This window comes from Rhinoraja longicauda, chromosome 18 (assembly GCF_053455715.1).
Source record: "Rhinoraja longicauda isolate Sanriku21f chromosome 18, sRhiLon1.1, whole genome shotgun sequence".
NCBI lineage: Eukaryota > Metazoa > Chordata > Chondrichthyes > Rajiformes > Arhynchobatidae > Rhinoraja > Rhinoraja longicauda.
This window is the reverse complement of record NC_135970.1, coordinates 28,142,179-28,169,930: the sequence shown is the minus strand read 5'-3', so window position 1 is coordinate 28,169,930 and position 27,752 is coordinate 28,142,179. Positions and strand designations below refer to the sequence as shown.

Sequence of the window (27,752 nt, the reverse complement as noted above, 5' to 3'; positions counted from 1 at the left end):
GAGGCCATAGGTTTAGTGGGTACGTGGAACAAGTGAAGATAGGGCATCTTGGTCGGTATGGGCAAGTTGGGCCGAAGGATTCTTTGACTCTACCCAAGGAATAATTATTGGGAAAACTCCCCTGCAGCAGTTGAGAGGGCAGATAATATATCAAGTTCATATCATTCAAAGCATAAAGGTCCAGCGTCCTCCATGAAAAATCCCATTAAAAACATTAAGCCAACATTTCTGTTGGGGCGGTATTGTGAAACAAAGTTATGTTAAATGACCATTGAACCTTAGTTAAAGCACACTTTCCATAGCGTGATCTGATCATCATAACATATAAAAACCGTGCCTCTGAAGATATTGTAATGTCAGTATGATTTACAGCATTGATAACCAACTGTTAGATTTCACCTATCAGATTTACAGGAGAGTTAAATAAGTATTTGAGGGAGAAGTGAATGTAAGATTATGTTGAAGAGAGACACAAAATCACAGAGTAACTCAGTGGGACAGGCAGCATCTCTGGAGAGAAGGAATGGGTGATGTTTTGGGTCGATTATGTTGATAGGTTGATGGAGAAGGACATGAGAACTCAAGAGGAACATAAACATGCCAGAATGGGTTTGTTGATTCAAACGTGTTGTTCCAAGCTATATATTTTATTTAAATTTATTTAATTAACAGCTGAGCATAATCATAAGAGGCATGACACCTTCACAGGTGCTTTTACCCAAACTTTATTTTCATTCCACTTCCCCCAGCCCACAATCTCTTCTGCTTTACAAGTTCGAAATGGCATATTCATGCAACATGTACTTTCACCACATCCCTACCCTCAAAGGCATTGCAGACTCTAAAATTGTCTTTTCATTCAGGAATCAAACCCAGACAGCTGTGAAACAGCAAGTAAAGATGAAGGCACACTGTCACCATCCCTGACACCTGCCATGTACATTCACATACATTGACATTGAATACAACAGAGGTAAACTTAGTGGAAGGAACTCTGTGCTTTGAGTCACTTGCAACGTGTTCGGGAGTCATTTATATGTTCAGTGAATGGATGCTCATTCAGTAATGTCGTTCATCTCGGAATGCTCACATGGCACTTCATTCAGAGTCAATCTGCATCCTCAGGAATCCTGTATTTCTCTCCCTGCTCCTGCTGCCTACTACTCTCCATCAGAAAAGAATCAGATGAATGTATGTTTCCTGAATAGACAATATATGTAATCTCCCCACTGCAGGCTTGTCTGACATTGAATGGTGGTGCTGGCTCGAAGGGCCGAATGGCCTACTCCTGCACCTATTGTCTATTGTCTATTGATCAACATCACAATTTGCCGACTCTGCATTATTTCACACGTACTATTTACCAAACTGAAGCAAATTTACACCATAATAATGGGAGCTACGCAGTAACATTTTGAGACCTCTGTGCGTTTACATATTCTGTGTGTTGTTCTACCTGTTTTATCAATGCTTACATGCTTTTCCTTATATCCTTTCTGTAGCATACAACAGACTGTGTTTTGTTCACCATAGCCTCTCTCTAACATGCTCCAGCTTTCATGCTACCTTGTGTCTGAAATGCATTCTAACTTGTCTTGCTGTCCTCTCTAAATATGTACTAGTATATTTTATCCGCTCCAATACATGTTGTTCTCCACGTTACACATTTAATCGTGTGCATTTTCTGTACCTCATACAGAGCTCTATTGTGAAATGGCCATGATATTTCTCCAACGATCAACTCAGAATATCTCCTTAGTCTTCCATTCAGTTTAACAATAATGTGACCGAGACCAATGTAGATAGAAACATAAAGATATCTTAGGTCAATCATTAGAACTTTGCTTTCATGGTTTAAGATGTCATGATATTAAAAGTGTCAGAGTTAAAAATGATTTTTTGATTTTTTTAAATGTGGAAGCATTTTCTGAAATTAAATGTAGTTAGCAGTCTTCTGAATAAAGAGTGTCACAATCGTCAGTGCTAACATAAACTCAGTTTATTATAAATTGCCCTACTGTTTATTAGGACAGACATCTCAGGTTGTTGATTATTCAATCAACTTCACTTTGTGAAGATACATTTCAGACCAGATGGCTCACTAAGCTATGTGCTTGATGTCATAAAACAATGTTATTTTAAATGATATCTGAAACATAAAATTCAAATCTGCAAGGACAACGTTTTATGCCTCTATGAGAAGGTAGGAATAATTCAAAATAATAAATAGGCCATTTAGGACTGAGAGGCGGAGCATTTTCTACAGTCAAAGAATGAGTCTTCTTTGGAAAGCCCCAACCCCTGAAACATGTAGAGTCATATGCATAAAAACAGGCCCCTCGGCCCAATTTGCCCATGCCGGCCAGAACGTTCCATTTATTCTAATCCCATCTGCTCGCATGTGACCAATATCCCTCTAAATCTGTTCTATCCATGTACTTGTCCAAATGTCTTTTAAATGTTATTTTCGTACCTGCCTCAACAGATCCTTTAACAGATCGTTCTACTACCCTCTGTGTGAAAAAGTTGCCCCTCAGGTCCCCATTACACCTTTCCCCTATCACTGTAAACCTATGTCCTCTGGTTCTTGATTCTCGTACTCTGGGTAAAATACACTGTGCATCTACTCTATCTTTTCGCCTTATGCATCTCTACAAAACCACCCCTCGTCCTCCTGAACTCCAAGGAATAACATTCTAGCCTATCCAACCTCTCCCTATAGGTCAGGCCCTCGTGTCCTGGCAACATCCTTGTAAATCTTCTCTGCACTCTTTCAAGTGTAACAACATCTTTCCTATAGCAGGGTGACCAAAACTGAACACAACACTCCAAATGTGGCCTCATCAACATTTCGTGCAACTGCAACATGACATCCCAACTTCTATACTCAATACCCTGATTGATGAAGGCCAATGTGCAGAAAGCCTTACTGACCACCCTGACTACCTATGATGCCATTTTTAAGGACCAGCCTGCATTCCAAATCATAGAAACTATTGTTCAATTCATCTTTCCTCTCAATTGTTGTCTGCACAATCATTGATTTCATTCTAACAGAGACCAATATAATTTTGAATATTAAAGGAATTGAATAATATGGGGCAGGAAAGGAAAATGGCATTGAGGAATGTTCAATAAGGACAAATGTCTTATTCCTGCTCTTATTTCTTATGTTCTTATAACTTTTTAATCTATGCATTCTATGGTAAATAGTTGGAATTGCAAAATTCAAATCTCTATATATATTCCTTTCATTATACTGGGGATATAATTTCTTGCTATTGGTTCATATCTTGTCTGTGCACAATTTTTTAACTTTTCATAACATCTATGGGAAAAGTAACTCACTGCCCAAAACCTCCTGCCCCTATTTATCCTACATTTAATTGAGACATTCAGTACATTAGTACATAGAATGAGTAATCTGATGTAACTTAGACGACCACAACATAATCAAATAATTTAAATGGTTTGTTATGAGAATAATGGATCTTAGATGATAATTTACTTGAGGAATTTAAATGATACATATTGAGAACAAAGGATACGAAGTTGTGTTTGCAAGACTGAGGAGTTCGAATTAAGTATTGAGCAGTTGGGAGGTCATGTTATAGTTGTACAAGACATCAGTGAGGCCACATTTAGTGTATTGTGTTCAGTTTTGGTCGCCGTGTCATAGGAAAGATGGTGTCAGGCTGGAAAGGGTGAAGAGGAGATTTATGAGAATGTTGTCAGGGCACGTGCCTGAACTATAGGGAGAGGTTGCGCAGGCTAGGACTTCATCCTTGGAGCTCAGAAGGATGAGGAGTGATCTTATGGAGGTGTACAAGATCATGAGAGGAATAGATCAGGTAAATGCACAGAATCCTTTGCCCAGGGTAGGGTAATCGAGAACAAGAGGACATAGGTTTGAGGTAAGGGGAGAAGATTTAATAGGAAGCTGAGGGTATAACTTTTTTTTTAAACACAAAGGAACATGGGTATATAGAACAAGCTGCCGGAGGAGGTAGCTGAGGTAGGTACTATCATAATGTTCAAGAGACTTCTGGACAGGAAAATGGATAGGTTGGGTTTAGAGGGTTGTGGGCCAAGTGCAGGCAGGTAGACTAGTGTAGATGGGGCATATTGGGCGGTGTGGCCAATTTGGGCCGAAGGGCCTGTTTCCACCTCTATGACTGACTCTAAAGAATAAATTTATTTAACAGTTTCATTGCATTCTATCTAGAAATTTGTTTGGTTTCTATTGTGAAAAGACATAAGCAAATATCATATACAATCAAGTAAAAGTAACAAGCCACTAATTGATTTAGAAGTACAATTGTTTGGATTAAGAATAAAAGATAAAAGAATCGCTCGGGCAGTTTACAACCCAGCGTTTTGAATATTGATTTCTCCAACTTCAAGTAACCCTTGCATCCCCCCTCTCTCTATCCTTCCCCCACCCGTCATTGTACGAGCTTCAAAGTCTTCTTGTTGAGTCTCATTGTCTGTAACTAGTTTTCACCTTGACCGCAGCTAACAATGGCCTGTCTCTTTTATCGTTACTTTCTTGCATTTGTTCTATATCTCTCGAGATCGCTGTCTATATCTCTAGTTTCCCTGTCCCCTGACTCTCAGTCTGAAGAAGGGTCTCGCCCCAAAACGCCACCTATTCCTTTTCTTCAGAGATGCAGTCTGACCTGTTATCACTCCAGTTTTTTGTGTCTATCTGCGGTTTAAACCAGCATCTGCAGTTCCTTCCTATACAAGAGATCTGCGTTCTAATTGAGTTTGGACTGGCTATATTACAAATAAGAAATCTATCGGGGTAATTATACGGTATTAGTCTAATTGAAAATTTAGTTTATGTTAATTATGAGAGGGTACTTATAAAATTAAAATCTAATTGTTGATTGTATTAAAACTGAGGGATTTTGATCAGGGTCAGGGGGTTGTGATGCCATAAATAAATCCAGGGATTATGATGCTTTACATTGAGAACAATGGAAACTAAGGGCGATTATATAATCATAGCCTAAATGAGCAATTAAGGTCACATCATCATTTATGAGAGGAGAACGTCAAACAGTTTATATCTTTGATTTTAATCTGGGTCTCAAAATTATTCCAACATTCCTGCTAATCTATGCATCTCAATCTACAAGAATTTGGAATGACTTCATTTTATGCCACAAGTGGAGTTTTATAATCACGCTTGAAGTCTGAAGAAGGGTCTCAACCCAAAACATCACCCATTCCTTCTCTCCAGAGATGCTGCCTGTCCCGCTGAGTTACTCCAACCTTTTGTGCCTATCTTGAAGGTCGATTTATTCTTAATCCAAATAGTTGACAGCAGAGATTCTCTCTACTGGTAACTGAAGTCAATTCAGTCAGAATAAACGGAACCTAGGAAAATACGTCATAGATTCTGCTAAGTCACTGTGTGTCTTAGCACAGAGTGCATGCAGTACCTGTGGAGTTTGGACTTGGCAAGCAAGGGGAGCAGTATAGTTTTACATTATAGAATTAAATATACAAATATTCTGTTTTACAGAATACAGAATACAGAGCCTTTATTTGTCATTCGGTACCGAGGTACCGAACTAAATTACGTTACCAGCAGTCACACAAAAAAAGAAACACAAGACACATAACCCCAACATAACCCCAACATAAACACCGCGGCCGTACCAAGCAGAAAGAAGTACAGTAGGCCAACTCGGATTTCTTGAATGTTCATCCCATACCATGTGGAAAATTTAGGATGCTTCTGTTTCCTGGACAATGACAGGTGTCAGAAATAAGGTTAGTTGGATGGACCTGAGCTCTGTTTTTGAGCTTCACCAACTGTGGTCCATCCACACGACTTAGTATTTCATTGATTGCCTATTTCAGGAGTTACGCACTCTGCAGCTTAACTGGGAGAGGGAATGTACAACTGCCAGGGAAAACTCAGAACAGGAAGGCAAGTCAGAAGACTCACAAGGACAGCCTGCTCTGTAATCAGTACATGGTTCTGAATTCTATTAAATGAAACAGTTCACCCAGGAATGGCAGCTGGATCCGACATAATAACATCATGGTTGGTAAGGTGTACAGAGCAGAAGAAAAAAAGTAAAAAGAATAGATTATATGATTAGGGGGTGCAGAAACATAATTAAAACTTGTCCCATCCTGGCCATTCCTTTTTCCTGCTCCCATCTGACAGAAGTAACTAAAGCTTGAACGTGCGCACACCAGACTGAGGGCGTGCAGCGTAGGTTCACTAGGTTAATTCCCGGAATGGCGGGACTGTCGTATGTTGAAAGGCTGGAGCAATTAGGCTTGTATACACTGGAATATAGAAGGATGATTGGACACATTAGAGGCAGGAAACATGTTCCCAATGTTGGGGGAGTCCAGAACAAGGGGCCACAGTTTAAGAATAAGGGGTAGGCCATTTAGAACGGAGGTGAGGAAGAACTTTTTCAGTCAGAGAGTGGTGAAGGTGTGGAATTCTCTGCCTCAGAAGGCAGTGGAGGCCAGTTCGTTGGATGCTTTCAAGAGAGAGCTGGATAGAGCTCTTAAGGATAGCGGAGTGAGGGGGTATGGGGAGAAAGCAGGAACGGGGTACTGATTGAGAGTGATCAGCCATGATCGCATTGAATGGCGGTGCTGGCTCGAAGGGCTGAATGGCCTCCTCCTGCACCTATTGTCTATTGTCTATTAAGTAGACTTGGAGTTCGCAAGGATTTTTAAAGAGATTATTTTAGATCTTTAGATTTAGGTTTTATTTTAGGGTTTTGATATATGTTATTATTGATGCATCTTCCGAGGTACAGTGAAAAGCATTGCTTTGCATGCTATCCAAACAGACCAGATGTACCATACATAAATACAATCAAGTCAAACTGAAGTACAATAGATAGGGCAAAGGGGAAGATAGAGTACAGAATATAGTTCTCAGCAGGAACGGGGTACTGATTGAGAGTGATCAGCCATGATCGCATTGAATGGCAGTGCTGGCTCGAAGGGCTGAATGGCCTACTCCTGCACCTATTGTCTACTGTCTATTGTCTATTGACTCGGGAACAATCTGTTTCCCTCTGTTATCAGACTTTTGAATGGTCCTTCCATAAGTTGGGGTGCAGCCGCATTCACCTCTATCCCACTTAGTTTATGGAAGTGATGTACGATTATGTGCTACAATGCTGAGAACTATATTCTGTACTCTATCTTCCCCTTTGCCCTATCTATTGTACTTCAGTTTGACTTGATTGTATTTATGTATGGTACATCTGGTCTGTTTGGATAGCATGCAAAGCAATGCTTTTCACTGTACCTCGGAAGATGCATCAATAATAACATATATCAAAACCCTAAAATAAAACCTAAATCTAAAGATCTAAAATAATCCCTTTAAAAATCCTTGCGAACTCCAAGTCTACTTAATAGACAATAGACAATAGGTGCAGGAGGAGGCCATTCAGCCCTTCGAGCCAGCACCGCCATTCAATGCGATCATGGCTGATCACTCTCAATCAGTACCCCGTTCCTGCTTTCTCCCCATACCCCCTCACTCCGCTATCCTTAAGAGCTCTATCCAGCTCTCTCTTGAAAGCATCCAACGAACTGGCCTCCACTGCCTTCTGAGGCAGAGAATTCCACACCTTCACCACTCTCTGACTGAAAAAGTTCTTCCTCATCTCCGTTCTAAATGGCCTACCCCTTATTCTTAAACTGTGGCCCCTTGTTCTGGACTCCCCCAACATTGGGAACATGTTTCCTGCCTCTAATGTGTCCAATCCCCTAATTATCTTATATGTTTCAATAAGATCCCCCTCATCCTTCTAAATTCCAGTGTATACAAGCCTAATTGCTCCAGCCTTTCAACATACGACAGTCCCGCCATTCCGGGAATCAACCTAGTGAACCTACGCTGCACGCCCTCAATAGCAAGAATATCCTTCCTCAAATTTGGAGACCAAAACTGCACACAGTACTCCAGGTGCGGTCTCACCAGGGCCCGGTACAACTGTTGAAGGACCTCTTTGCTTCATCAATTATCTTTTGCCCTACAGAATCAAAAGTTTTCACAAGTTCCATAAAAAGCCATAAAGTCCTTTAAATTCTGAGAGATTCTATATAAAGACCAGTCTACAAATATAAGACATTTATTATAAGCTCGCCTAAAGTAAGATATTTATTTATAATAACATTACCCAGTGGAAAATTAAAAATGCAGGCATGGATTTTATTGCTCCCAGTTCATTTGAAAATTATTTTTTTAGATTTAGATTTAGAGATACAGCGTGGAAACAGGCCCTTCGGCCCACCGAGTCCGTGCCGCCCAGTGACCCCCGCACATTAACACTCCACTACACCCACTAGGGACAATTTTTACATTTGCCCAGCCAATTAACCTACCTACATACCTGTACGTCTTTGGAGTGTGGGAGGAAACCGAAGATCTTGGAGAAAACCCACGCAGGTCACGGGGAGAACGTACAAACTCCGTACAGATGGCGCCCGTAGTCAGGATCGAACCTGAGTCTCCGGCGCTGCATTCGCTGTAAGGCAGCAACTCTACCGCTGCGCCACCGTGCCACCGTTTTAGAGAAGAATTTGTATGAGTGCTGGCTGAGATATATGAATCATCGTTAAACTTGGGTGAGGTGCTGGGTGACTGGAGGGTGGCTAACATTGGGCCTCTATTTAAGAAGGGCTGCAAGGAAAAGCCTGGCACCAAATGAGCCAAACATCTGTGGTAGGCAAGTGACTGGAGAGTATTCTAAGGGATAAGATACAAACACATTTGGATAGACAGGAGCTGATTTGGGATAGTCAGTATGGATTTGTAAATGCAAGATCATGCCTGATAAATTTGATTGTTTTTTTGAAGAACTAACCTAAACGTTTGATGAGGGCAAGACCTTAGACAGTCTATACAGGTTTCAGGAAGTCTTTTGTTGAGGTTCCACATGGTAGGCTGCTCTGGAAGTTTGAATCGCATGGGATCCCGACAGTTAGCTGGCTGGATACATAATTGACTTTATGGAATGAAGCAGAGGATAGGGGTGGAAAGTTAGTTTTCAGACGAGAGAGCTGTACCAATAGTGTACCTCGGGGATCAATGCTGGGCCCATTGTTGTTTTTGGTTTATATCCATGATTTGGATGAGAACGTACAAGGCATAATTAGCAAGTTTGCAAATGACACTATCTACACTAACTAAAATGGGTAGTAGTATAGACAGTGAAGAAATATAAGTAAAATAAGTAAAAAATATATATCTGCAGGATCTTTATCAACTGGGCAAGTAGATTGAGGAATGGCAAATGGAGTTTACCGCAGATAAGTGCAAGGTGTTGCATTTAAGGAAATCAAACCAGAGCAGAACCTTCATAGTGAACGGTTGGGCCCAGGAAGTGGTGTGAAGCAGAGGGATTTGAGAGTACAGGTACATAGTTCCCTGAACGTGATATCACCGGTAGATTGGGTGGTGAAGAATATTTTAGGTACATTCATCAGTCAGGGTGTTGAGCACAGAAATTGGGGATGTTATGTTACAGTTGTACAAGACATTGGTGAGACTGCATTTGGAGTAATGTTTTCAGTTTTGGTCTCCCTGCTATAAGAAAGATATTGTTAAGCTGGAAAGTGCAGAGAAGATTTGTGAGAATGTTACCAGGATTCGAGGGCCTGAGCTATAGGGAGAGGTTGGGGACTTTGTTCCATGTCTAGCAGGAGGCTGAGGGTTGATTTTCGAGAGGTGTAGAAAATTATATGGGGAATTGATAAGGTGAATGTACAGAGTCTTTTTCCCAAGTGAAGGAATCAAGAACCAGAAGACATAGGTTTAAGGTGAGATGTAACAGGAACCTAAGGAGCAACCTTTTTCCACTCAGAGGGTGCTGAATACATGGGAAAGCTGCCAGAAGCAGTTGTGGCATGTATAGCAGCATTTGAAAAGACACTTGGACAAGTACATCGATAGGAAATGTTTAGAGGCCAAAAGGGACTAGCTTAGATGGGGCACATGTCATCAAGGACGAATTGGGCCAAAGGGCCCGTTTCCATGTTGTATGACTCTATAATTGTATCTTGGTGCTAAAATCGGTCTGGAGGTTTCAGTGAAGACCCCGTTGATACATTGGCTGTAGTTGACGGAACTGAGGAACCTTAAAGTCTATGTGCACAGACATTTAAAAGTAGCCAGACAGGTCAACAATGGAAGATGGGCTGCTTTTCTTCATCAGTCAAGGCATATAATAAAGCAGCAGAAAGGTAAATGCTGGAACTGTGCAATACTGGGTCAGTCACAGCTCAAGTAATGCATACAATGGAAACTAGATAGCAAGAAAGGTTGCCAGCTCTGGAAAACTGTAGCTCTGAAGCAAGACTGCATAGCTATTGTGGTTTTCTTTGGAACAGAAGATACTGGGGGGGGGGGGGGGGAACAACCGCACTGTATAAACTTAAGAGGGACTTAGATAGAGTAAACAGGAAGGATCTATTTTCCTTAGTAGAGAAGTCCAAAAACCAGGAGCATGGATTTAAACAGTAACTGGGTTGGAGGGGAGAAGAGGAAAATGTCTTTCACTAGCATGATGATAGAGATATGGAACTCACTATCGGCCAGGATGGATGATCGAGGCTGCAACCCTCTCCACTTAAACAGTACTTGGAGGTGAAATTGAAGAGCTGTGATTTACAGACCAAGTGCTGGAACTCGGGATTAGACTGGAGAGTTATTTTCTGACTCGGAGACACAATGGCCAGAATGTGTCATAAAATGCACTATGATTTGGTTTAGTTTATGTTGGAACACTTTCTTGTTGGAAGATTCATTCATGTCATATAATTTCTCTAACATATCGTTGTAATCAAGATCATTATTAAGAAATTAAAACTGCAGATCTGTAACTTAATGGCAGTATTGTTTGATACCAGTAAATATATCATACTGTATGACCATTTATACAGAGAGAGAAAAGACTTACGAATGCTGTGATCAAGATTGCCATTTTGAACCTGACATTATTCCCATCAACCAGCTTCGCCTTAAATTCTATGTACTGTAAGGAGAGTTAAAGTCAAAATGACTCTTTATTTCTCATATCTGCTTTGGGATATTAAGGCGAGGATACACCATTCAATTGCTATGATGTTGAGTATATTCGTAATCGTAATAACAATAAATCCTGTGATACTCTATAATCAGGGTAAGATTTGTCAAATCCTCCACGAACACAGTCGTATTTCATTCTCAGATTAAAGGTACTGGCCTTTACTGAGAAAGCATCCCCCACCTATTTAATTCACCGAGTGCAGCGCCCGCTGAAGATCTGGATCTGATTAGGTCGAAGACATCTTATCTTCCAGTTGAAGTGGAAGAATTACCTATCCCTAACCCACGGGTCAGAAAATGTACACTGTCCAATCGATTCAGTGAGGTAGGTTCCAACATATTCACAGCAAGATGAAAGCCTGAACGCGCGGGCACATCGCATACAGAACATGGTCAGACTAAACGTGCATATAATGCATATTCAGTCATGTACAATCCCACATTCGTCCTCACAAAGAACATATAATCCAACACTTTATTGCTTACTCCCTTCAGTGTTACATAAAACAGTGAATGCATTGTATTTGCTTCCCATTTGCTCGAAATTCTGTTTATACAAACATACTGCAATCAAAAAGATCTTATGAGAAAACAGAGGCTTTCCATTTTTTCCCCAAAAAGTCATACGATAAGTGCTCAAAACATACAGAGAGAATAGTTTGTTAATACGACGATTACTAGCAACATACCAGACGAATTCAGAAAACAAACGCAACAAAAACATTCCGTTGAAAAGTGTTACGTTTTAACAAAGCAACAGTCCACACGTGGTAAGGTTTAATAGAGATATAAACATGTGGACTGGAAATGTCACCTTACCGTGCATTCTAGCGGGAAAAAAGTTGCTAATTTTGCTGAGGTACCTTTTGTAATAGTTGTCGCGGATTCTAACCCTTTGCCCGATTCTGCTGCAGAGGATTTATTTTTTTCGGGAAAGAATGGTAAAGACTCCGGAAACGATGACGGGGGCTCCTGTTATTGATATAACATTTCAAAAGAGATACAGCCGAAAGCGGGATGACCGGTAGGGCAAAGTTCTCGTCCGAATGCTAAGGAAAAGACTATTAGGCAAGAAGTGTAATTCCTGAAGTCAGTGAAATGGAAGTCATTAAGTCTTCAACAATTTTCACATTTTTTTATGGGAGACTGGGCGGAGAAATCACCCGGGAAGGGTCTCGTTACACACAAAACGCTCATTTCAACATACATCTGAGGCTCGTGATGAGTTAGTAAACTTGGACTGTGGTTATTGTAAATCCTTTTCAAAGAAGGAAAGTATTTCCAAATACTCAGACTCTGAAATGGTAAAAAGTTAAAGACATTAGTCGATTTAAGCATGGCCCATTCAAACAGTGCGGATAATTATCATTATCTTGAACTAATAATAAGATTGTTGACATCAGCCTGAAGAAGGGTCTCGACCCGAAACGTCACCCATTCCTTCTCTCCCGAGATGCTGCCCGACCTGCTGAGTTACTCCAGCACTTTGTGAATAAATACCTTCGATTTGTACCAGCATCTGCAGTTATTTTCTTATATATATATATATATATATATATATATATAAGATTGTCTTTATGCAGCAATACATTTGCTTTAAAGTCTGTACCACTGGATAAGGCAATTGCCCTTTCTCGAAAGCCTGCTAACGTGAACGAATACGTGTAACAGAAATTTAAGGAACTGCAGATGCTGGTTTGCACATAAAGGACTCAACGTGGTGGAGTGACTTGGTGGTTCAGGTAGCACCTCTGGATGCACCTTCTGGTTGGAAATACCGTAAATGCAATGGGTTTGGAAGCCAGCGAGATCCCCTGTCGATTAGTTTCCCCTGTATTGTTTGAAACAGCGGGGGTCCCGCACCTGGATCTCCAGATATGGCAAAAATCCAACCCATCATCCAACCCAACATAGTGGAATATGTGGAGAGGGAGCCATCCAGTGGCCTGGCTCGGCGACTACTTCCCCGAATAGCAACAGACAAAATCTTTCCATTGTCCAACTGACTTAAATCAAATTCTCCCCCACCATTTTTTCCCCATCAACTTCTTCTCCGGTGATATCGTATCGTTATTTGAAGCCGTACAATTTTCGGGCGAATGTCTTTCGGGTGGCCGGTGTAGAAATAGACGTGAACTATAATTGCCATTGCGTGTCGTGAGTTTGCAGTTTGTGGGTGTGATGCTGCGTTATCACACGTAGCAAGCTGGGTACCGTGTAATTGTTCACCTATGGATTCGTTTTACCTGATGTGGATACAGCTAATCTGGCAAACATTTACCGCATTTCTCTCAACAGAATAACAGCTGCAACTCTTCGGGTCAAATAACTTTCTAACACTGAGGGAGTTCCAAGTTTTGAACCCAGCGGCAATGAAGAAGGAATGGTGATGTCTTTTTATATCAGGATGCTATGCTGTGTGACTTGGAGGGGAACTTGTTGATTATTATCACCAAGGACCCGAGGAATTGCAGTAACGTTGCGCTGGCCTATTGGAGTTAAACTCGTGTTCAAAAAATAGGATTAAGCTGGTGCCAAGTGTGTTTGGGAAAAAATATTAGTGTTGCATTCATGTTCCTTGTGAGGACGAGCCTCGGTGCGAGATAGTACATGACTGAATATGCACTATATGCACGTTTAGTCTGACCATGTTCTATATGCGGTGTGCCCGCGCGTTCAGGAGAGGCTTCCTCTACTTCAACTGGAAGATAAGATGTCTTAGACATAATCAGATCCCGATCTTCAGCGGGCGCTGCTCATAAGTGAGTTAAATAGGTGGGGGATGCTTTTTTTCAGTAAAGGCCAGTACCTTTAATCTGAGAATGAAATACGACTGTGTTAGTGAAGGATTTCACAAATCTTACCCTGGTAACTCGATTATAGATTATCACAGTATTTATTGTTATTACGATTACGAATAAACTCAACTTCATAGCAAATGAATGGTGTATCGTCGCCTTAATGTCCCCAAAATGCTGGAATCACTTAGCAGGTCAGGTAGCATCTCTGGAGAACATGGATAAGTGATGGTGTGGATCGAGACCCTTCTTCAGACTGATGGTGGGGGTGGGGGGGGGGGGGGGGGTGAGAAGAGAGCTGAGAAAGGGGGGAGGCAGGACTATGGCAAGTAATAGGTGGAAAGGCGACGGGGTGTTTTGATAGGTAGTTGGTTGCAGCAAAGGCCACAGGGATGAGCAGCACGTGTGTCTCACCCGCATCATCCTGTGTTGCAGGGAATAAAGTCCTAGCTTGCCCAACCTCCCTCTGCAGCTCAGCCTCTCAAGGCCTGGCAACATCCTTGTAAATAATCTCTGCACTCTTTCCAGTTTAGTAACATCCTTCCAATAGCAAGATAGCCTAAATTGAACACTGTACTCCAAATGCAGCCTCACCAATGTCTTGTTCAACTGTAACAGAACAAGCCATCTTCTGTACTCTAACACCTGACTGATGATGAAGGTTAATTTTCATTTTAATTTAGTTTAGAGATACAGCATGGAAATTGCCCTTCGGCCCACCAAATCCACAGCAACCGGGATCACCTGAACACTGGTTTTATCCTACAAACTGGGGATAATTTACAGAAGTCAACTAATCTACAAGCCTGCACATCTTTGGCATGTGGGAGGAATCCAGAGCACCCAGAAAAAACTTACGTGGTCACAGGGAGAACGTACAGACAACCACCATAGTCAGACTCGAACCCAACTGTGCCACCCATTGTTTATCCTGTAATCTCATGTTGCAGTTTTGCTAGCATTAGACAGATCTTAGCTATATCAGGCACTGCTCCCAACATGCCTTTCTATACTCCTCGTGGTTGGTGCACGCAATTTGAACATCATTAGGCAGACAGGGTCAACAGCTTCAAATTCCTGAGTGTAAACATCACTAATACTTTGTACTATTCCAATGCACTGATGCTATGGCTAAGAAAGTGCATCAATGCCTCTACTTTCTCGTAAGGTTGAAGAAATTCAGCATTTTGCCACTGATTTGTACCAACATTTGCAGATATAATGTAAAATGCATCCTACCCGGATGCATCACAGCTTGATATGGCAACCGTTCTACCCAAGACCGCAAGAAATTGCAAAAAGTTGTGAACGCTACCCAATCCATTATGCACACCAGCTTCCCCTCCTTTGAATCAGGCTATAATTCCCACTATCTCACAAAAGCAGCCAACATAATCAAGGACCTCTTCCTCTCCCCCCCCCCCCCCCCCCCCCCCCACCCCCCCCGCCAACTATACTCTCTTCTCCCCTTTCCCGTCAGGTAGAAGATACAAAAGCTTGAAAGCACGTACCACCAAACTGAAGGACAGCTTCTTTCCTGCTATTAACAGACTGTTGAACAGACCTCTCGCATGCAGAATGTATTCTTGATATATTGTACTAACCTACTTCTTTGAGGCCCTTGCACTTGTTTTAATCTGTAATTTCTCTGCAACTATAAAGCCAGATACCATATTCCCATTTAATTTCTCTTGTGCACTACTTTGGTGTATGTGCATGCTTGCATATTTAGTTTTCTAGTTTTAGGTTTAGAGTTAGAGTGCAGAAACAGGCCCTTTGGTCCACCAAGTCCACGCCCACCAGTAATCACTATACGCTAACACTATCCTACACGCTAGGGACAACTTACAATTAGACCAAGCCAGTTAGCCTACAAACCTGTAAGTCCTTATAGTGTGGGAAGAAACTGGAGATCCTGGGAAAACCAACATAGGTCACGGGGAGAACATACAAACTCCATACAGACAAGCACCCATAGTCAGGATCAAACCCGGGTCTCTGGTGCTGTAAGGCAGCAACTCTACTGCTGTGTCACCATGCCGCCCACTATTGTAAATGGTATGATCTACTGGGATGGAATGAAAAATGATTTTTTTCCATTGTAATCTCGCTACAATGGAAAAATTGTATAAAAATACAATTTGTATTATGACAAAAACACATGACAATGACACATTACACATGACAAAAATAATGTACCTAAAATTAAGATGTGGCCCAGCCATTGGAATGTTGTACCTTTGAAACCCATTGTGTTCTATTTTACAAGACCTTTTCAATGTTGCCTTCATGCCAAAGGCTGTCACAATCACTTCACTTCTGGAATGCAGCTCTTTGATCCAACATTATCAGACTACATAAACTAAATTAAATGGAATGATCAAAATTGGCAAAGCAGCACTGATGTCATTGCAAGGAATTTTGGGAAGAGGCCTATTAACACCATGAATCAATAACGTTTAAATGTTTCGTTTGACATTTGGGTCAACTTTTGTTGTAATTTGGTATAGTTTATGGAATTATCCTTGGTTCATCCATAAATTGGTACTTTTATTAATTTCTGGCTGGATCCAGCTCTCTGTTTTAATATCCTACCCATGGAGACTATGGTTCAATGGATATTTATTGTCACATATACAATTTTTCTACAATATGCACAGTTTTTCTTCAATATTCCAGGCTGATTGTCTTTTCAATGCAGAAGAAATATTATCATCAATCGAATTGTCTAGTAGTCACTCCTAATAGCACTGATTTGGACCAATGTGTCTGCCACTGGTTTGGCGCGATCAGGTAAAAGACTGATTCACGCTGGATTCCTCACCACATGATGTAAGTCCAGCCTACTAAGAAGTGACCTCCAGAAATCAATCAAATAGTTCAAGACATTGGTGAGGCTGCACTTGGAATATTGCGTTCAGTTTTGGTCACACTGCAACAGGAAAAATGCCATTAAGCTGGAAAGTGCAGAGAGATGATTTACGAGAATCTTGCCAGGACTAGAGGACCTGAGGTTGGGCAGGCTAAGACTTTAATCATTGGAGCCGAGGAGGCTGAAGGGTTATCTTATATAAAATCTGTCATATAAAATCATGACAGGAATAGATGTGAATGCACAGTCTTTTCCCAGGGTAGAGAAATCAAGAACTTGAGGATATAGTTTTAAGATAAGAGGAGAAAGGTTTAATAAAAACCTGAGTAGCAACTTTTTTACACAGAGGGTGGTGGGTATATGGAATGAGCTGCCAGAGAAACTGTTGAGCCAGGTACAATGACAGTCTTTAAAGGACAGAGGCATATGGAACTGCAGATGCTGGAGTCTTGCTTGGAACACAAAGTGCCAGAGCAGCATCTCTGGAGGACATGGATGGGCAGCGTTTTGGTTCTGGACCCTTCTTCAGACTGATTGTAGTAAGCAAAGCTGCAGAGGTGAGGGCAGGACAAAGCCTGTCGAGCGGGAGTGGGCAAAATACACTGAGTGCTGAAACGATTTTTAATATTAATTAAAGGCCAAGATTTTCTCTCCTACATGAATGTGAATAAATGTGAACATCTCATTTAATTTTTAATCTCTAGTTTCTTGAAACTAATCCCATAAAGAATAAATTCCTTACCTGTTTTCTCCTTGTGTCACTTTATTAATGAAAACTGGTAGCATGATTTTCCTACAAAACACAAACTTTAAATTTAAAATATTGAGATTTTTTAACCGTGATAACCCCACCAATAATCTTTTTATCAAGTATGTGTAATATGTTACCCTTAACTAACATAGCATCAGCTCATTGAAATCAAATTATTTGAAAACATCTATAATTTTCGCCAATTTTAAAGTGATTCACGTTTTAGATGTAATGCATGGGAGCAATTAGTCCAATTTCATTGCTTTCATAGACCGCAGCAAAACACCTAAGGTCATACAAGGCGAGATGAATCTTTTCACTTAACTCTCTCCTACCACTGGCCTTCTACAGCAAAAAGCACCTACATATCTGACTGGAAGATCCCGATTGGACAGGGAATCTTTTCTTTACATGATGGAAGGAACTGCAGATGCTGGTTTACACAGAAGATAGACACAAAATGCTGGAGTAACTCAGCTGACATGCAGCATCTCTGGAGAGAAGGAGTGGGTGACGTTTCAGGTCGAGGCCCGCCTCCCGACCCTTTTATTCTTTACCACATCTTCAAGACTAATAAACAATCACACGATGAATAAGGGAATTTGTAGGAAAATATTTTTTTGTTTCAATCACCTGTAATTTTAATTGGTGTGATATTTGAGCAGTTAATCTTTAATGCTTCAGGAGACTTCAGGACTGATACAGTAGTCTGGGTAACTATGGAACGCTTCACGAATTTGCGTGTCATCCTTGCGCAGGGGCCATGCTAACCTTCTCTGTATCGTTCCAATTTTAGTATATGTGCTGCCGAAGTGAGCACTTTCCAGGTGAGACAGGTTCACCTGCACCTCTTCCAACCTCATCTATTGTATCCGCTGTTCTAGATGTCAACTTCTTTACATCGGCGAAACCAAGCGTAGGCTCGGCGATCGTTTCGCTCAACACCTTCGCTCAGTCCGCCTTAACCAACCTGATCTCCCGGTGGCTCAGCACTTCAACTCCCCCTCCCACTCCCAGTCTGACCTTTCTGCATGGGCCTCCTCCAGTGCCATAGTGAGGCCCACAGGAAATTGGAGAAACAGCACCTCATATTTCACTTGGGCAGCTTGCAGCCCAGTGGTATGAACATTGACTTCTCCAACTTTAGATAGTTCCTCTGTCCCTCTCTTCCCCTCCCCCTTCCCAGATCTCCCTCTATCTTCCTGTCTCCACCTATATCCTTCCTTTGTCCCGCCTCCCCTGACATCAGTCTGAAGAAGGGTCTCGACCCGAAACGTCACCCATTCCCTTGTCTCCTGAGATGCTGCCTGACCTGCTGAGTTACTCCAGCATTTTGTGAAATGAAGGAGTGATACAGCGGTGAGTGGCGAGCGTGCGTTCACGTCGCCTTGTTCACTGCTGCTGCAGCAGCAGCACTCGGGGAAGTGTGTTGGTGATCGACGACGTGCGGAAGGCGGGGGCTTGAGCAGATCTCCAAAGCCGGGCCCTGGTGAGCTTGGGGGGGGGGGGGGGGGGGGGGGGGAGGTCAGGGGCTCTCTCTCCCTGGGATGAATGTGCAGTTGTGAATGAGACCAAGTGTGAAAAAAGGCAGGGGATGTTACGTGTCGGATGGAACTGCAGGTTAATTGCACCGAAGGTAGACACAACAAGACGCTGGAGACAGTCACTCAGTCAGCGGGACAGGCAGCAGGTGGAGAGAAGGACTCAGACCAGTCTGAAGAAGGGTCTGGAGACTGAGTCCTTCTCTCCACAGATGCTGCCTGTCCCGCTGAGTTACTCCAGCGACCTGTGTCTACGTGGGGAATGTTACATTGTTCCTCTGTTGTAGAAGTAGCGAATCGCTACCCCAGACCATATGGGGGGTTTTTTTTCCGGCAGGAAGCAACCAACCGAAAGCTTAAAAACGTTAAAACCTAATCTTAAAACGTTAGAAACAGAACAACGAATATGTAAAAATGAAATTACTGCCAGCCAAAATCGCCCACTTTCCCAGGACGAATGTTAATAGTCACTTGTTATTGTTGTTTTTATTTTATTTTTTGATTGGACAGCTGCAGTCACACCATTCAACTGGTTGGACATGTCAGGATGAGCGTGTTTCTTTATGACTGTGTATCCCTACACCAGTCAACGTGACTGCATGCTAAGTCAAATACGTGCGGACCCTGCCTGTATCTTTATTTTTTACTAATTACGTGGCATCTGTAGAGGAAATGGACAGATGACATTTCAGGTTGGGACTCTTTTTCAGACTGATGAAGTAGAGGGGCGTCTATCTGTCGTCCAAAATGTCATCCGTTCATTCCCTCCACAGATGCTGGTTGACCCACTGAGTTCCTCCAACATTTTGTTTTTTTTGTAGAAAATTGGTCTTGTGTATTGTGGTATATTGGGTTTTCTTCTGCTCTTTTTCGTTTCTCTGTTACCTGGAATTGTCTAGGTAATTATTTCGCCTGGGCAGCTTGCAGCCCAGTGGTATGAACATTGACGTCTCCAATTTTAGATAGTTCCTCTGTCCCTCTCTTCCCCTCCCCCTTCCCAGATCTCCCACTGTCTTCCTGTCTCCACCTATATCCTTCCTTTGTCCCGCCCCCCTGACATCAGTCTGAAGAAGGGTCTCGACCCGAAACGTCGCCCATTCCTTCTCTCCTGAGATGCTGCCTGACCTGCTGAGTTACTCCAGCATTTTGTGAATAAATACCTTGGAATTGTCTAGGGCACTCTACTGGAATTGAACCACAATTCTGCAAGAAGTTATAAAGGATTTGGTGTATGTTATAAAGGATTGTGGAAAATTATTTGGCAAAACTAAGGATTTAATAATAATAATAATAATAAATTGTATTTGTCATATGTAGGTTGGCACAGGGTCAACGGTACAATGAAATGTAGTTGACAAGACAACGGGTCTCCTCAGCGGTAATATTCCAAGATTTTTTTTAAATGACATTAGTAAGGTAAAAAGACAATATTAAAAATAGGTAAAAAGACAATATTAAAAATAATCAACATATATGATTTGAAATGTGTTTATGAGTTCAGAAGCCTGATGGCCTGATGGTAGAAACTGTTCTTAAGTCTGGTGGTACGCGCAGTGGGAAAGTAATTGTTCATGTTTTTTTTAAATTTGGCAGAATCAAGTATCAGCGATATCTGCTTCTCCCATGCCACCATGGAGCATGAAACCTGCCAACTTCACAGTGCTTTGCGGCGATCATCACAACTCGGACAAGATGTTCTCCATCGTGCTCAGAGAAGGAGAGTGCGGTGGTCTATTGATGGATCAAGGGGAATAGAGGGCTCATCCATTCAGAAAGAGAAGGTAAAAGTACAAATCGAAACACACCCAAGAACAAATTAAAATTGGCAGCCCGTGATGAGATCATGGCATATAATTCTAAAATGTCATTATCATGGAAGCTGAAATTACAACAGAGGATAAACTATGTGACCTGACATTTGCAATAGCAGGGTTCAAGATTACAGGATGGGGTAAAATGTATGTGTGAACTCTAAACTCCACAGCAGCAGATCAGGATGGCAGCATACGATACGATACGTTAGAAGTTTATTTATCCCAGGAGGGAAATTGGTCTGCCACCAGTCATAAAACACAACAAGAAACATGAAATTAAAATGACGAGTGGAAAGTCCAGGATTGGGGATGTCAGGGGTTCTCTCTCCCTGTGATGAGTGTGCAGTTGTGAATGAGACCAAGTGTTAAAAAAGGCAGGGGATGTTACGTGTCGGATGGAACTGCAGGTTTATTGCAAGGATTAGGGAGGGGAGGAAACGGGAAGGGGAGTCAGTCCTGCAGAGTGTCACAGGCCTCCTATGACCATCTCCTCACTGACCTTGTCACAGGCAGCCTCTGGACCATTGGCTTATACTTGGGTATTAGAAGGTGGACCAGGTTGTGGTCAGATCTTCTCAGTGGCGGATGGGCTATGGAGCTGTAAGCCTCTTTAACATTGGCATTCAGCAGGTCCAGTGTTTTCATATCCCTGGTGAGACAGTCTACAAACTGAGTGAAAGTGGGTAGGCTAGCATCCAAAGTCACGTGGTTGAAATCCCCCCGAGATTGCGATGAAAGCACTTGGGTGCTGTGTCTGAAGTCTCGCAGTGACTGTGTGGATAACGTCGTTCGCGCGCAGCGAGTTGGCGACAGAGGAATGTAAACAGCCACCACAATGGCGTGTGAGGATTCCCAGGGCACATAGTATGGACGGAGACCCACAGTCATCAGTTCAATGTCCGGGCTGCACACACACTCCTTAACTGTGATGTGACCAGGGTTGCACCATTTGTTGTTAACAAGAATAGCAAGTCCCCAAGTTTACACGCCACTCTTTCTGCAGTCCCTATCCGCCCGAACAGTCTGAAAGCCGTCCACACTCGCGTCGGACAGGGATGTTATCATGGAGCCATGTCTCCGTGAAATGCATCACACAGCTCTCACGGTGCCCGAACACAAATTGGTGGTCAGTATTGTCTTTCGGTCACAAGAGGGACCCCCACTGGGGGGCCCTCTCAGCAGGGATTCTGCCCCTCTACATTGGGAACCTGGGGTGGAGGGTACTGCACCAAAGAGTCTCTTGCAACCTGTTTCTCTTGTGGTTCACGGACTCGCCAGCCACCTGCCACTTTTGCGGGCTGGAAGAGTCTGTGTACCACGTGTACATGGAGTGTGTGAGTCTGTGTTCCACGTGTGTGTGGAGTGTGTGAGTCTGTGTTCCACGTGTGTATGGAGTGTGTGAGGTTGCAGCCCCTGTTCCAATATCTAAAGGGGCTGCTCCTTGCCTTCTGGCCGAACTTCACACCCACCAACCTCATCTTTGGACACCCTGTGCATACGGGAGAGGGTAGGGACGAAGATGTCCTGGTTGGGTTGCACCTGGGCCTGGCCAAGCTGGCCATCTGCGAGTCACGGCGCCAGGCGGAAGAGGGCTCTCCCCGAGCCAGTTGCCTGCCCCTTTTCTGGGGTTACGTCGTGCCCGGGTGGTACTTGAGAGGGACTACGTGCTGTCCACGGGCACCCTGGGGGATTTTATCCTTGAGGGAGTCATCCTCAATAAGGATTGTAATATAGTTGTATAGTAGTTTATTTAGTATATTTGTTTGTCTTGTATTATGGTGGTGGGTTTTGTTTTAAATTTATTTTGTACTGTAAATATTATTGTAAATAATTGATGAAATAATTTTTGGTTTAAAAAACCCCACTGCTCTCACGGTACTCTCTCTGAGTCCTCATTAGTGCAGCGAGCTCGTCCATGATGTTAGCCAGCGATCTCACATTCGCCATTGTGATGGAAGGCACGTTTGGCTTGTACCTCCTTTTCTCCGCACGTTGTTTTACCCCCTCGATCGGCATCCCCTGTATTAGGGGCAAAAAAAAAACCTAAATAAATAGGGATTAAATAAGTAACAATAAAGGAAAAGACGGTCGACTGGTGGCTGTGACTGCTGCGTGCACAGTGCTGGAACCGGAGCATCTTCAATGTCATGGGAACTTACACCACTGCAATACTTGGTATAAGTGATGGAAAATTATTTTGTTTAGAATAATTCATGCCCCTTTTATTTTCCACCAAATTCCACACATTCTTACTATGTTGTGATTGTAAAATAAAACTTTTAAAAATCATAACATTTTACTGACGACAGAAAATGAGTTAGTCATTCCAAATTATTTGTTATATATCCTTTCTGTGGACACTAATCTCGATCTACGTGAATGGTCTGTTTCCTTGCCCTTTATTGAGCTTCATCCATTAATTTTGTCTTTAAAATAAGTATTAGATTCAAACACTAACTCGCTCTCTCAAACCTATCAGGAATACCTTCCAGCCATCTTGTATTTAAACTTATTTAAACTTTGGGGAAAGAGTATTTGACTATACACTGATGAGCCAAAACATTATGTCATCATGGGGCTATGCAGCCCCATACACAGCAGGGTGCGATGCACTGTGTATTGTGACACATTCCTCCCGTGACCACCATTAAAATTTTCTGTGACTTGTGCCACAGCAGACCTTCCTTTTGTCAGTTTGGACCAGACGGGATAGCCTTCGTTGCCCTCGCGCATCAATGAGCCTTGGGCGCCCAACACCCTGTCGCCGGTTTGTAGTATGTCCCTCCTCAGACCACTGTCAGTAGATACTCACCACTGCTGACCGGGAGCACCCCACAAGACTTGCCGTTCCAGACATGCTCTGACCCAGTCATCTGGCCATAACAATTTGGCCCTTGTCAAAGTCGCTCAGGTTTTTACTCCTGCCCATTTCTCCTGCATCCAACACTTCAACTTCAAGAACTGACTGTTCACTTGCTGTCTAATATATCCCACCCCTTGACAGGTGCCATTGTAACAAAATAATCAATGTTATTCACTTCACCTGTCAGTGGTCATAATGTTTTGGCTCATCGGTGTATATTCTTAATTATCTTGAATGCATAGGATAATGAGCTGGCTGCAAACTAGTCAGCATTAAAGTTTGTTTCCCAGATTGAGAAATGATACTTCAAAACCATTGCTACTGGGATCCTTATTGCCCGCCATTTACATAAATAATTTAGAACTGGGGATTGGAAACAACTTCAAAATATGCAGAAGATACTGAATTTGAGAGAATTCTAGAGGAATACTGCAACTAAATATTTTTAAAACTGAGAAAGGGTTTTTAATTGTCAAATTAACCAATAGGTAAGTATGAAGTGACAAATGGCGGGGGAAAACAAGGCTTTGGAAAATGGCTGCCTCTCTGTAGATTGAATATGTGTTGGTAAACAGAATCCACTATAATTCTGACTATGTCTCTTTGTCAGCATGAAACAGAGTGTCCAGACATCGATGAAACCTTTGCTTCGTTTATGCATTGCATGGCGTGCATGACAAGGCAGTGTAAGGTAAGCTAAAATGGTCTTTGGTTGTCTTCACTTCATTTCCAGACACTCTTTCAATCTATAGAATATTGAGGTTTAGTATAGGTTGAAGATTACTGTTCGTCATCAATTTACTTAACAAGCTCAAATTGGTGGCATAGCATTAAAATGTAAACCATTACAAATTAAATGCAAAAGCCATATTATCTGTGAAGCGCTAGTATATGTGTTTGCTATGCTACAGTATGGAAAAATAAAATGACCGTCACTTATCTACCTACACATAACCAATACCTCTCCTTACATATCCACATGTCTATCTAACAGTCTTAAATGCCTCTAATGTATCTGCTTCAACCACACTGTGTGCGTGTGTGCATGCGCACATGTAGACTTTGCTGTACACATCTTCAAACCTTGCCCCTCGTAGTTCAAAGCTATGCCCATTATATTGGATTTTCCAAATTTCCTGTGCATTGACAAAGCTTGTTTTGCAAGCAATAGTCAAATTAATTATTGACCAATTCATCTATTTCTGGGCAAATGAATGGTCATGGTCGAAATTTAATTTATGTTATTGTAATAATCCTGTAACATTTAACTTGCAGCTCTACTATAAGAGTGCACCAATGTGTGCAAGAGATGAAATAGAGGTAAATCATATCCAACGTTATCACACGGGTGTGAAATGTCACAAGTCTTCATCATGCTCTCACGCTCCGGTAAGTGTGATACCTGGGTTTGGATCTGGAATGGATAATTACAGCAGTTGCTTATTAGAAACATAGAAAATAGAACATAGAAAATAGGTGCAGGAGTAGGCCATTCGGCCCTTCGAGCCTGCACCGCCATTCAATATGATCATGGCTAATCATCCAACTCAGTATCCCGCTCAGTATCCCGTACCTGCCTTCACTCCGAACCCCCTGATCCCTTTAGCCACAAGGGCCACATCTAACTCCCTCTTAAATACAGCCAATGAACTGGCCTCAACTACCTTCTGTGGCACAGAATTCCACAGATTCACCACTCTCTGTGTGAAAAAAAACTTTCTCATCTCGGTCCCTGTTCATCCATGGTTAGGGATGCCCTTGACATTTAGATCCAGATCAACTGCTGTGCCATGATCACCTGCCAGTATAGATGCCAGCCTACTGTTCCTGCAGGTATCTGCTTGAGGCCCAGAAATATTTTAGTGAGAACCTCAAGCTGCAGTTAGATTTGTTCCTTGCAAATGCCTGAAGACTGGTTTTGACTTTTAAAGACACAGTAGGCAGGGTTTTAGCCTCTCTTAATGATTGGCCAGTTCCTGGCCACAATATTGGAGGATTAAGGGGGGCACGGTGGCGCAGAGGTAGAGTTGCTGCCTTAAAGTCCCAGAGACCGGATTCAATCCAGACTGTGGGTGTTGTCTGTATGGAGTTGTACGTTCTCCGAGTGAACTGCTTATATTTTCTGCGGGTGGTCTGGTTTCCTCCCAACTCCAAAGACAGACTGGTTTGTAGGTTAATTGGCTTTGGTAAAACTATAAATTGTCCCTGGTGTGAAGGATAGTACTAGTGTACGGGGATCACTGGTCGGTGCGGAGTCGGTGGGTCGAAGGGCCTTTTTTTTTTAAGCTGTATCTCTAAACAAAACCAAAATGAGAAGATAACTTATTGCGCAAAACCCCAAAGTTTTGCAGCTGAGATTCTGGGTCTGTGCACTTGGCTATATCTAGACCAAAGAAATTTAAATGTACTCTAAAATCTGGTTCCTGTTATACAACAAATGTAATTGCTGGAATTTTGAGATCAAAACAGATTCCATTTGTTCAGCTGCTTGTTTAAAAGCCGTTTAAGAACGTTAAGTTCATACCAGATCACAGAGAAGGACACAACAGCAAGACAATGTAGCTTCAAAGAGAATCCATACTAGCCTTTTTGTCTCTATCTCAGTTGATAGAGAAAAAAAATCAAAATAACAAATGCATTTTCAGCAGAGTTTTTAACATGCTCAAGATTCCAGCAGCTACAGTTCCTTATGTCTACATTTTCTCTCCAACACAGGCTGACCTGCTCATTTTCAACAATTTCTATTTTTATTTCAATTACTTTGAAGCTACATTGTGTATGAAAATAACAGCAGATGCTGGTACAAATCGAATGTATTTATTCACAAAATGCTGGAGTAACTCAGCAGGTCAGGCAGCATCTCAGGAGAGAAGGAATGGGTGACGTTTCAACTCCTCCTCCCACTCCCAGTCTGACCTTTCTGTCATGGGCCTCCTCCAGTGCCATAGTGAGGCCCACCGGAAATTGGAGGAACAGCACCTCATATTTCGCTTGGGCAGCTTGCAGCCCAGCGGTATGAACATTGACTTCTCCAACTTTAGATAGTTCCTCTGTCCCTCTCTTCCCCTCCTCCTTCCCAGATCTCCCTCTACCTTCCTGTCTCCACCTATATCCTTCCTTTGTCCCGCCCCCCTGACATCAGTTTGAAGAAGGGTCTCGACCCGAAACATCACCCATTCCTTTTCTCCTGAGATGCTGCCTGACCTACTGAGTTACTCCAGCATTTTGTGAATTGAAGATACATTGTGATCGTTCTTAATGACAATGGTCTCTTTCTTATTTTAATAACAGATTAAGTGTGCTGACAAAGTTCATATTCAAGTGGCCCCAGGTTCTTATGCAGTGACAGCCAAATCAAGATGGTCTGACAGAGAACAGACGCGTGTTATACACTTAGGACAAGACCAGACCGTAGATCTAACTTTTAACATATGAACTGTGATGAGATCGGGACTGCAACATTGGGTAATACCTAAAGTACCCCTGTGTTTCTTTTTTCTGTGGAGATTTGTATTTTCCGCATCAATGCAATGGTTCTTGGGCTTGTTTTATTAAAATGCTTTTTCTTATGGAGTAGTTCAAACTAATGAAACAACTATTCCCGAAGTGCCAGGCTATTGCGTTTGAATAGAAAACAATTTTAAAACAGAACATAAATGAATCATGCACTCCTTTTGTATAATTCTTTGTCAGTGACAATTTTATTTAGGATTACATGAATCAATTAATTTATAAAGTGTAGGGGAAGAAAACTGCAGGCGCTAGTTTAAATCGAAGGTAGACACAAAATGCTGGAGTAACTCAGCGGGACAGGCAGCATCTCGGGAGAGAAGGAATGGGTGACTTTTTGCGTCGAGACCCTTCTTCATTAACTCATAATGTGCTATATTGAAATGGGTGTCTAAATCTAATATTAATAAAATAAACATCTAAATCTAATGACATAAGAATTTGAAAAATTCCAAAATAAATGATACACAAATTATCTAACTTCCTTTGTCTTGGAAGGAATCGACACCCTCTC

The 27,752-nt window shown here is 42.1% G+C and overlaps 2 protein-coding genes and 1 non-coding gene across 6 annotated transcripts in view; 1 reads left to right on the top strand and 2 right to left on the bottom strand.

Moving 5' to 3' along the window:
- dennd2b (DENN domain containing 2B) overlaps nt 1–12,028 on the bottom strand; it is a 243,904-nt gene extending 231,876 nt beyond the window's left edge. Inside the window, exon 1 of the mRNA XM_078415402.1 lies at nt 11,953–12,028. The gene's annotated coding sequence lies outside the window, so the exon portion shown is untranslated. The remainder of the gene's footprint in view (nt 1–11,952) is intronic.
- A 6,195-nt stretch (nt 12,029–18,223) lies between these two features.
- Nucleotides 18,224–18,330, bottom strand: LOC144602470 (U6 spliceosomal RNA). The gene has a single exon (XR_013548449.1). It is a non-coding gene; the product is annotated as a U6 spliceosomal RNA (small nuclear RNA).
- A 447-nt stretch (nt 18,331–18,777) lies between these two features.
- On the top strand, nt 18,778–27,297 carry akip1 (A kinase (PRKA) interacting protein 1). 4 transcript variants are annotated; one of them, XM_078415397.1, is made up of 6 exons: nt 18,778–18,999; nt 20,369–20,429; nt 20,645–20,832; nt 24,339–24,419; nt 25,004–25,117; nt 27,020–27,297. In XM_078415397.1, the coding sequence occupies exons 3-6, from the start codon at nt 20,683–20,685 to the stop codon at nt 27,161–27,163; spliced, it is 489 nt and encodes a 162-aa protein (XP_078271523.1). In that variant the 5' UTR covers nt 18,778–18,999; nt 20,369–20,429; nt 20,645–20,682; the 3' UTR covers nt 27,164–27,297. The 4 variants fall into 4 exon arrangements, with proteins under 4 accessions (XP_078271523.1, XP_078271522.1, XP_078271525.1 ...); XM_078415399.1 differs by having other exon boundaries at nt 18,850–18,869; XM_078415398.1 differs by lacking the exon at nt 18,778–18,999 and adding an exon at nt 19,113–19,130.
- The last annotated feature ends 455 nt before the right edge of the window (nt 27,298–27,752 follow it).

Coding starts and splice junctions, on each gene's coding strand:
- akip1 (XM_078415396.1), top strand. CDS start 20,683: ATGGAGCATGAAACCTGCCAACTTCACAGTGCTTTGCGGCGATCATCA. Junction 24,420..25,003: donor GCATGACAAGGCAGTGTAAG/GTAAGCTAAAAT, acceptor TTTAACTTGCAG/CTCTACTATAAGAGTGCACC. Junction 25,118..27,019: donor CATCATGCTCTCACGCTCCG/GTAAGTGTGATA, acceptor TTTTAATAACAG/ATTAAGTGTGCTGACAAAGT.